General features: G+C 41.4%; 1 protein-coding gene across 1 annotated transcript; it reads right to left on the reverse strand.

Moving 5' to 3' along the window:
- Positions 1–539: 539 nt before the first annotated feature.
- LOC106653182 (zinc finger protein 112-like) lies at positions 540–7128 on the reverse strand. The gene is made up of 4 exons (XM_014372514.2): positions 7038–7128; positions 6856–6964; positions 5589–6785; positions 540–716 (listed from the first exon to the last, which is right to left on the reverse strand). The coding sequence occupies exons 1-4, from the start codon at positions 7070–7072 to the stop codon at positions 540–542; spliced, it is 1518 nt and encodes a 505-aa protein (XP_014228000.2). The 5' UTR covers positions 7073–7128.
- Between the last annotated feature and the right edge of the window lie 3679 nt (positions 7129–10807).

Genomic DNA, 10807 nt, shown 5'->3' on the forward strand with positions numbered 1-10807 from the left:
ATAGCCCGCAATGTTATAGCAAAGCAATGCCGATGCAATTCCAATTCCTGGCTGTCAGCAGCAGAATCGTTGCTGGGGAGCAAGCGAGAGAGAGAGAGAGAGAGAGAGAGAGAGAGAGGGAGAGGAAGAGAGGGAAAAGGACGAGCGGCGGTGCGTTCACGTCATTCGAGATCAGCCTCCCGTGAAAGCCTCTCTCGCACACGAATCACCCCCGAAACGGAGCCGTAGGTATACGCATTTCCTCGCCGCCGCAGCCGCGCACACTGTGCTTTCTCGATTTCTCGTTCTCGCTCGTATATACACGTAGTATAGCTCCATCCCACCATGTTCAGCGCTCCGGCTTTGCCTTTCTATCGCATACGGTCCTGCTTTTAGATTATATTTCCTTTTTTTATGCATCGATTCTGCATTTTTTTATACATTTTCAAAATTAGCTTTTGCCGTCTTGCTCGTTCCAATACGCGTCGCGGAAGCGATTCTTTTTTCGAAATTCAGTGGACCACTAGGTGATGTTATTTCTAATCTAAAGATGACCGGCATTAAAATCCAAAACGTTCAGCAAACATTTGTTCACGCCCAAGATATATGCAATAGCCCCATTTACATGTAAAATAAGAGTTTACATTTTCTACGCAATCAGTGAGAGTCTGCAACAGTGTTTTTAGCACACTTGTGTTCTCAACTTCATTGAGATCAGTTACTTGAGCTTGCGCTTCCTGAAAAAAATATTAGATTAGAAATGCTATTGAGCAAGTATTTTTTTTTATAGTTTATCGTCCATCAAATAACTTACGCGAGTTAAAATGATTATATTCTAAAAATAACAATAGTCATCATAATGACAACATTTCTTTGACTTGACGCTTAAAAAAAACTAGTTCTCTGTAAATATTTAGTTGTGGCGAACACTACTAAAGAATTTGAGTGGCAATCTGTCGGACGACCAGATCAGATGGTTTTTTTTATCATTTTATTGAACATATATGGATTTTTTAATCAATGATATTGTTCGGAGTATGTGAATTTTTTGGTAATTTTTTTAGCATGTGATTTGACTTTATAATCTTGTGTCTCTTGCGCAATGCCTCATTTATTAGCATTCATACATAAAAATAGAAATAATCATATTTTTTGGAGCAAGCTCTTGACCAATGTTTAAATGTCGCTATCTATTATTTGTTTATCATAGTAAAAACTATTTGTTTATTGCTCTAATCCGGAACTTGAGAGAAACATAGATAAAAGCTCGAATTCTCTCGAAAATGCTGTAGCGTGGGTAAATCGAAATGAACGAAAGAGCTCGAAAGGAGAAAACGGAGTTCTTGTTAGCGTAGCTGAGCTTGATGAAGTCTATACAAAGTCCCTCGGGTGTCGTAAAAAAGAGCGAAGCATTTCAATAAAAGTCTTTTGCAAGTACGAATCACACAACGACTTCTGTCTCATTCTCTCTGCTGTCTCTTTCTCGGTCTCTGCGCTGTACACAAAGAAACCAGCAGCAGTAGCAATAAATTTTGATTTGTGTACCAAGCTGTGGTAGCGTTGCGGCTACGGCGGAGGCAGCGAGCGAGCTGCTTTTGTGGGGTTAAAGTAAAACAGAGAGCTCGGAGGCAAGGCAAGTGGCCGCAACATCTCGTTGTATGGTTGCGCTACTACCGAGAAAAGACAGAGCAAAGAGCGAGAGAGAGAGAAGGAGAGAGAAAGGAGAGATAGATAGAAGAGCAGTCGCAGTATTATTACTCTCTGTGGGGTATTTGTGCGTTTGCATGTGTGTGCATGTATCTGTGTGTTATATACGTGTTTGACATTGCATAACATCGGTGAAGCATCATTGAAATAAGTCACGTGGAAGTTGATTCGAATGTTTTCCGAGCGGTGCATGTATAGTACAGCTACTCCGAGCTCGATTTAGGCACCGCGTGGATACGTATCTATCCATATCCTACTATATATAATAGCGCGGCCGATGCGCTACAAACGTCGAATGGCCCGAGGGCCACGCCGAGTACAAGTCCGCGTCTCGTTCGCAATTCTTGTGTATGATCGCGCGAAGAGAGTAACAGCAGTGCCTCGGCGAGAACTCGGGCCTCGACGCACTCAACCCTCTCCGTCTCTCTCTTCGCATATACACATCGAATCGACAGAGTTTCATCTCACCCGTGCGCGCGTGCCAGCTCTCGATATATACACACACCCCGTCACCGTAAACTCGTACCACACATATATACACATAAAGATAGGAAAGTCGCTCGTAAATAAAAGGCGATATTGCCGCACCGAAACTTATAGGTATATGTGCGATACGATTCGCGCACACCAGATAGATACAACTCGAGGCTCCATCCACCCGGGGCAGCCGCCACACGGCCATTTGTCTTTTACCAAGTCGATTCACGGAAATCCTCTTTTATGGCTTTGAGCTTTCTTCTTTCGCCCTCCGCGCTGCTCCTCCTTACATCTTGCGCGCCGTTGCCATAGAAATAAGTTCGCAGCTACTCGTAGAGCCGAGCTTGACTTTTTCTCGCAGCCATACTCGCATTCCATGGTGCTAACCGTTTAAAGTGGACCATCCACTACGCTTCAACAAACCGAATAAATTATTATTATTATTGAATCTTAACTTTTAAATTTTTTCAGTAAATGTGATGCATAAAGACGAAGAGTTTGCGATTTTGCATTCGACGGATTAATATTAGGATCGGACATCCTTGCTGAAAAGATTTATTATTTATACGTCATGTAAATTAAAACTTAAAATTCAATCGACTAGTTGCCCTCGACTTGCATATGGATCGATTCAAACAGCCACGCCTACAATAATACAATCGTCTATCTTGTTAAAAAGCGTGCGCACCGACCAGCGTGAGCCACGTGACTCCTTGCTCAATCATAATTCTTTCTTTCTTTATTTTACATGTATGTATTATTATACATTTTAATAGCTTCTACTTATATGAAATCGACCATTAGGCCCTTACAATGCCGAAGCTGCAAACTCCTTCTATTATTCGCTCGCTAATTGTTCTGGTGTTGATGGGCTCAATGAACTTGCTGACCGTTCCACGGCTACTTCAAATGCAATAAAATACTTATGATTGCAATCGATTTATCTCGAGTACCATCCTGAAACTTTGCATAAATTTTAGTTTCTTTTTTTGTTCGAACGCGCGCTTGGCTACATTCAATATTTTTACTGGATATTTTACTTTTCACCGAAAACGCCACGAAATTACGCTAGGTTGCTTCAATGCGAAATTGAGCGTGTGCAGTTTTTATGTTCCGGTGATTCAAGAAGAACTCCATAATATAATGATTATAGTGCGACCAATGCGTCACGGCTTATCGCGCACGAAGCGTTTTTAATACTCGATGGGGTGGCCAGTATATATTATGACAATTACGCTGGATCGCAGTGGCGCAACAGCAGTAGCAGCAGCAGCTACATATATTTAGTTTAGAGATGTAAAGCGAGACTCGTGCCGCTGTCCAATCGTTGAATCGTCAATTTCCCCGTTAAACGAGCGCGACTGCTGCATTATATTGTATATCCCTTTCTTGAAGCGGCGACGACGACGGTAACATCCGCATGCGATGATCCGTCCGAGCGAGCCCCTTTCTCACACGCCGTATTATACAGTCGGCGGCGGTGGCCGTGCAGCAGCGAGCTGCCTGCATAACGCAGTACCTCATAGTAGTCGGACTCGTGCGTCTCATTACTTTTTTCGGTTTACTCCTTTATACTTTATCGCTTTCTCATTTCCGCGGCGGTAGGCAGGCGAGCGAGCGAGCGAACTGCTGTATATGCTGCGAAGGGTGGCCAAAGTGGGCGGCTTGGTGACAGGAACGAACGAAGGGATATAGGGCTGAGTACGGCACGTGGCGCCGAGTGGTATTACGAGCGCCTACATCGTATATACACGTATAGGAACTGTGCTGGACTCGGAAAAGAGAACGCGCAGCTGATACAGCCGATCGGTTCACGAGCGAGCGAGCAGAGCGACTCTTAAGAACAGCCGGGCAGATTGACGGACGATCTTCGGGCATGAAATGCATTACCTTTGCCTGCCAATGCTGTACGTACGTATACGTAACTTGGGCTTTGGCACCCCTCCCGTATGTATGTGTGTGTACTGTGTAGCTGGTGTTAGTGCTCACGGACAGAAAAGCTAACTACTATCGAAACGATAAGCAATTTCGTACAGCTTCTTCGGGCGCTTACACATACGTGCCAAAGTCGTGTCATTGATCGGCGCCCAATATAACTCGTATTTATACTATGCACTGCCTTGTAAATTCTTGCTCATTCCAGCGTGGTAACGCGAAAACTCGACGAGTACGTACATACACGTCGTATCGCGTCGTTTGTCTGCCTCCGACAGAAACGAGCTTGTGTCATTAGTAACGTATACTCGAGTACAATTATTTTATACACGTTTATATACCGACGATCCAAACTTTTTTTTGCGCGCAAACGACTAACTAATTCTCGGCTCGTTGGTGGAACACGCAAAAAAAGCAAAGTTGAAAATAAAGCTCACGGTAAATAATTTTGCAAAAATTTTTTTTGGCATTTTTCGTAAATTTAATTATTATTCTTTTTTTAGTTTAAAAATTCATAGAAAAATAAATCAAAAGAATTTTTCATATGAACTCGCGACTGCTAATGATTTCGTTTAGATATGATTCGTCTTAATAACTTATTTTAAAAGCGTCACGCGCTTTACCATTTACCAATCTGCTTTGTAAATAATTATCTAATTCAGGAAAAATCTTATGAAAAGTGATGGAACAAAAAGTGAAGACGAAGAAAACGACTTTTTATTGATCGAGTTACTTTTGTCTTGAGCCGAAGTGAGAGAAAAATTGCCATTAAATTAGAGGCTTAAACATTTATTAGCTTTGTAATTAATAATGCGCTTTATTTTTCTCCAAAAAATTTTTTTTTTAATTTATCATTGTTTTTAAATAATGAGATGTGATTGAAGAGAATCATTGTAAATTAAAATTTTTAAATAAATCTTCTGAATAATTACATTTGTGGAGTTGTAATGCGTGAGCGATGCACTGCATCAATGTGGGTATTACGATAATTCTTTCGTCTGGATTTTTTTCACTGATGTAAATTTCAATTCTGCACTTTTCTGAAAATGACTTTCCGCATATATCCCTACATATTAGATACCTTTGTGCATTGTATCAATGTGTTTTGCGAGATTACACTTATATGAGAATGTTTTTTCACACACATCACATACATGAGATACGCCCTTGTGTACTGTATCGATGTGGATTTTGAGACTGCGTTTTAGTGTGAATGATTTTCCACACATATCACATACATGTTTGACACCTTTGTGCACTGTATCGATGTGGATTTTGAGATGTCTTTTTAGTGTGAATGGCTTTCCACACATATCACATACATGTTTAACACCTTTGTGCACTGCATCAATGTGGATTTTGAGATAGCCTTTTTGTGTGAATGTCTTTTCACACACATCGCATACATGAGATACACCATTGTGTACTGTATCGATGTGGGTTTTGAGACTGCTCTTTAGTGTGAATGACTTTCCACACACATTACATACATGAGATACACCATTGTGAACTTCATCGATGTGGGTTTTTAGACTGCTCTTGTACGAGAATTTCATTGCACACGCATCACATGCATGTTTGACATCCTTGTGCACCGCATCGATGTGGATTTTGAGATGGCTTGTTTGGGTGAATGACTTTCCACACATATCACATACATGTTTGACACCTTTGTGCACTGTACCGATGTGGGTTTTGAGATGGCTTGTTTGGGTGAATGACTTTCCACACATATCACATACATGTTTGACACCTTTGTGCACTGTACCGATGTGGGTTTTGAGATTGCTATTTAGTGTGAATGACTTATTACACACATCACATGCATGTTTGACACCTTTGTGCATTGTATCAATATGATTTTTTAGAACACTCTTGTACGAGAATTTCATTTCACACGCATCACATGCATGTTTTACACCTTTGTGCACCATATCAATGTGTTCTTTGAGATTTTTCTTATATGAGAATTTCTTTTCACACACATCACATGCATGTTTAGTACCTATATGCACCGTATCGACGTGGGTCCTGAGACTACTTTTTTGTGTGAATGTCTTTCCACATACATCACATGCATATTTGTCACCTTTGTGTACTGTATCGATGTGGATTTTGAGAGAGCCTTTTTGTGTGAATGACTTTCCACACGTATCACATACATGTTTGACACCTTTGTGCACTGTATCAATGTGGATTTTCAGAATACTTTTTTGTGAAAATGTCTTGCCGCATATAGGACATGCGTGAGTAATGCAATGATGTAATTCTTTGACGTGGCTACTCAGATTACTACTGTTTGCACATTTCTCTCCATCGCGGATCGTATGATTATGTACAGTACCATTGTGCGTTTTGAGGTTATGTTCGTTGTTACACTTTTTTGTGGTTTTTCTCCTACGATTTTGCTTGTTCAGTTCACTGTTGAAATTCAAACTCAATTCTTCTACTACGTTACCAACAAATTCCTGCTTCACTTCCTCCACGAGTTCCATTTTAATTGTGTTTTGAGTTTTATAACCATCATCATGTTGTACATTCTGCAAATGATATTCAAAATCATCATCAACTTTTTTAGCTACTAATAAATCCTTTCTAGGCTTCACATCTTCACATTCAAATACTATTTTCACGTCGTTGTAGATTTCACTTTTATGATTTACGTCACATTTTTGAAGCGTATCGGTCTACACAAAAATTAAAAACGAGTTACATATAATTAGAATATAATTTACATGAAGATATATTAAAACTTACGGCATTTTCTGGCGAAAATGGTAAAGGTTGGAAGTTTTTAAGATCTGGTTTTTCTTCGATCATTTCACATTCATTATTAATAATCCACGCTTCACTAGGCTCTTTTAATCTGGATTAATTTTAATAATATCAAGTATTGTTGTGTTATTTTTCAAATTTTATTCTTATAAAACGAAAATTACCTGATGGCACAGTTAAATAAACCACTAGGTTCCATCTATCTCACTTGGAATTTGGTGAACGAATGAATAATTTTTCTCTGATGATTGAGCGAACTACGTCGAAGCTATGCTGTGTGCTAGTTCTGTTGTTTACGTCGTGCGTGTGGTATGCATGACCTCTCTGAGCGTTCGCTCAGCACGCACTGTTTAGCCGTACATGGTATATAAGTCATTATAATTTTATCATTGAAGAAATTACATCGTGTATTTCATATTTAATGAATAGTAAACATTTTTCTATTCAAGATATATTATTATAAATATATTTTTAGGTATAAAAATTCATTTTAGCGTGCGCAAAACGCACTAGGAAATAGTAATTTAATAATAATTTAATCTAATCTATTCTAGTACTTGAAAATTTTTATTCTTCAAATAGCATAATTGTCTATTCTATTATATAATTTTGATTGAATTTTTTTTTCAACGAGAAAAATTGATAATTGCTATGACATATTAAAGATTAATTTTAGTTTGATCAGTGCGTGAAAGATAACTTGATTTTATAGCACTGTGTGTCTTAATTTCACATTTAAAGCACGCTTTTCTGTGGTATAAGTCGCACATTCTGGCACCGCGGCGTTCGCATCACACTCGCATACGCTCGTGCGCTAACCTCACTTTGCGGTACCAGAAAGTGCGATTTATGCATCGGAAAAGGGGGCATAAATGTGAACTTGGCACAGTACTATAAATTACTATTTCTTACAGTATAACATTTAAGTAAACACGAAGAGAATACAAAGTTGGCCTGTTGAAAGAATCGGCGGCCAATGCTTCGAATCGAGTGTAAGTGCAGGAGTTCGATAAAGACATCAAGCGTTTAGAGAGCAATGAGAACGAGTACAAAGGGGCTCGCGTTATGATTTTGTACGTACATTATATATGATATAAGCGAGGGTATAATAATAAACGAGCAGGTCTTATTGTCGATAAGCAGTGGCAGCAGCAGCAACAGAAGCAGCAGTGGCAGGAGTCGACTTTGGCACGTGACTGCAGTAAGCGGCCAAGTTGCGCCAATTATACTGCGCGATTTGATACGAGGTTCAATCACAGTAATCGCCACACTGCCACGCACCACGATTTTCTGCCGCCGTCGCCGCCGCCCGCGTTGAGCTCGATCCGGCAGCTCCAGCTCGCACATACATCTCAATTTTGCCTCTCGCACCCTCGAACGAGCATCTATGCTGCGCTGTGTATGATACATCGCTCTCCTTGCTCGTCGTGTGTACTTTTTTAAAAGCGCACGATACGAGCTCGTGTATACGCGCATATGAGCGCGCGCGTGTATTTGTATACGTATAAAGAACAATGGGCAGCACGCGTCGTCGATATCGCCGTTCGTGTGACTAATTCGGAGCTTCGCAGCCATTGACACTCGAGATATAAGCCAAGTACTTGCCTGTCGACGTCGTCTATGCGCGCCTATGTATAAACGGCCGTGCCCATTCAGTGCTGCACGTATGTGGAGCATGAATCGACGACGACGACGACGACTCACGAGTCGCATCGAATATGATTTTATGCAAATAAAAAGATAACGTTTTCGGGGATCGATGCCAAGCGGGCATACATTCGGGCCAGTGTTTATTCATCATGCAATATTTAACGGGGAGACCCTTGGATCGATCAAATTTTTATACGTTCATAATATGTAACGCCTGCAGCAGTCGTTCGCTTATCAGAATAGAAAATGACATGCATTAACAGGAAATTAATCCGTCCCCCTAGAAAAGCTATCTGCGCCGAGTAGCCCCCAAAAATGTCCCGAAAATTGCAACCGAGTGTGAAAGTAAATATGAATAATTTATCACTCGAATTACATTGGAATATCCGCGCGCGCTTATGCACGTGCAAATTTCAACTTCATTGGCGCCAATCTCACGAATAATTATTATTTTTATCGTTATTCTACCATTATATTTCTGAAATTTCTAGTTCGATTGGTTATATTGACTTTTTCCAAAAATAAGTTGTTGTATTATCGATAAACGCGAGAAAAAATTCAAATGCCGAAAATGGAAAAATAATATTGTGCAGTTTCACAGCAGCAAAAAATTTTCATTTCGCATCCTCGTGATGTGAAAAGGCGAATGCCGGTATTTACGACGAATCTAATTAAATGGAACGGTGCATGATCGTTGAAGCAGGTGCAAGCTCGCTAAAAAAGAAGTACGAGGAGCAAGCTCGACCATTCGAATGCGTCAAAGCATTACAATTATAATTGCAGCGATTAGTTCAAAGAGCTTGCGAGCGCTCATGCCGCGTGAAGAACAATTATATAATTTATACATGTGCTGCGACCCCGTGACGGGCGCGTCAAAAAGGACGCGTTTCGTCCGATACACAAAACGTCCAAGGAGAAAATGGAAACGAGCCAACTCAACGAGCGAGAGCTACATAAGCGAAGATGCGAGCTTACTGCGCTGCGGGCTACAGGAAGAGTTGAAAAAAAGAGTGTGAGGCGAGCGGAGGTACTGCAATATCTACGTGCGTTCGCGATACATTACGAAAAACATACTGGGGTACAGAGGCTGATGAATGTATGCGTGTGTCCGTGTACGTGTGTGTATGAAACTGGAAAAGGTTGACTCGGGAGCATAGAAAAAGCTTGCTCGGTCTCGCGTGCCGCGTAATCTGGACTGATGGCGAATCTGACACGCGGAGCGTTAACTGGCGTCCAATTTATAAAAATAACGATGAAATTACTGTTGCGTAAAGTTCGGGCGCGCAGAGTCGAGTCAGCTACACCGTAGTAGCTAGCATACATACATACCTATACTCGCACCTCTCGCGTAGCAGCTATATAAATGCGAGCTTGCGCGTATACACGTGTGTGAGTGTATATTTACTAACACCTAGTGTTGCACGCACACGTACATATATCTATTGCTTGCGCAATGGTCGCAGCAGCAGCTCAGCCAGTGTCATCGTCCAACATGACGTTCTGCTCGGGGCGTTTGTCAAAAGCCGCGCTCGAGCGAGCCCAGGGATGACACGCAGGTTAACAGCTGGGATTTTCCCCAAATGCCCTGCTCTCGCGTACATACGAATATCTGGCTGCTGCGTTGTATCTCTCGCTGCAAGCCGAAAAAGCCTTTTTGCAATGTGCCCACCGAACTCGTGACGCGAGAGTTTTGTCTCTCTCTCATACCCGGACACTGCTAGGCCGGCTACTGCTGCTACAACCGATGCCATTTTTCGTTGCGCGCGCTGTATACACGGACTTTTGCAAGCTCGCGAGCCCGCGTGTTTTTGGCTTGCGTTTTGCACGTCCGAAAAAATATGCCCATCGACACGTAACGTAATCGAAAGTCGCGAGCGAGCGAGCGCGCGCGTGAGCACAGAGCGACTTGCATTACTTCTCTTCTCTTGTCTCTTTTTTTTTTCAACTTTTTTTTTTTGCATTCGCTTTTCATTTTTTTTCTTTCGTTTTTTGCGTTTTTTTCGTTATCTACTGTCAACAACAGCTACACGCTGCTGATGCTACTGCACGCGTCCAAGCGCGTCGTTCACCAAGCGATGTGCCCATGACGCGCTGCTCGCGGCCAACTCTTGCTCTCTCTCTCGCTGTGCGACGCGCTTATTCCCAACCCCATTTATGTATACCTGCCTCGCAATACATACATACGTACAAACGTATATATATTATATAATGGCCAGTAGCATACGTATTTTATGTGTACAGACATTGGATTAATTAAAACGGAAGCTCACGCCAGCCAGCGTGC

This window comes from Trichogramma pretiosum, unplaced genomic scaffold, assembly GCF_000599845.2.
Source record: "Trichogramma pretiosum strain Unisexual culture from Peru unplaced genomic scaffold, Tpre_2.0 scaffold1, whole genome shotgun sequence".
Classification (NCBI taxonomy): Eukaryota; Metazoa; Arthropoda; class Insecta; order Hymenoptera; family Trichogrammatidae; genus Trichogramma; species Trichogramma pretiosum.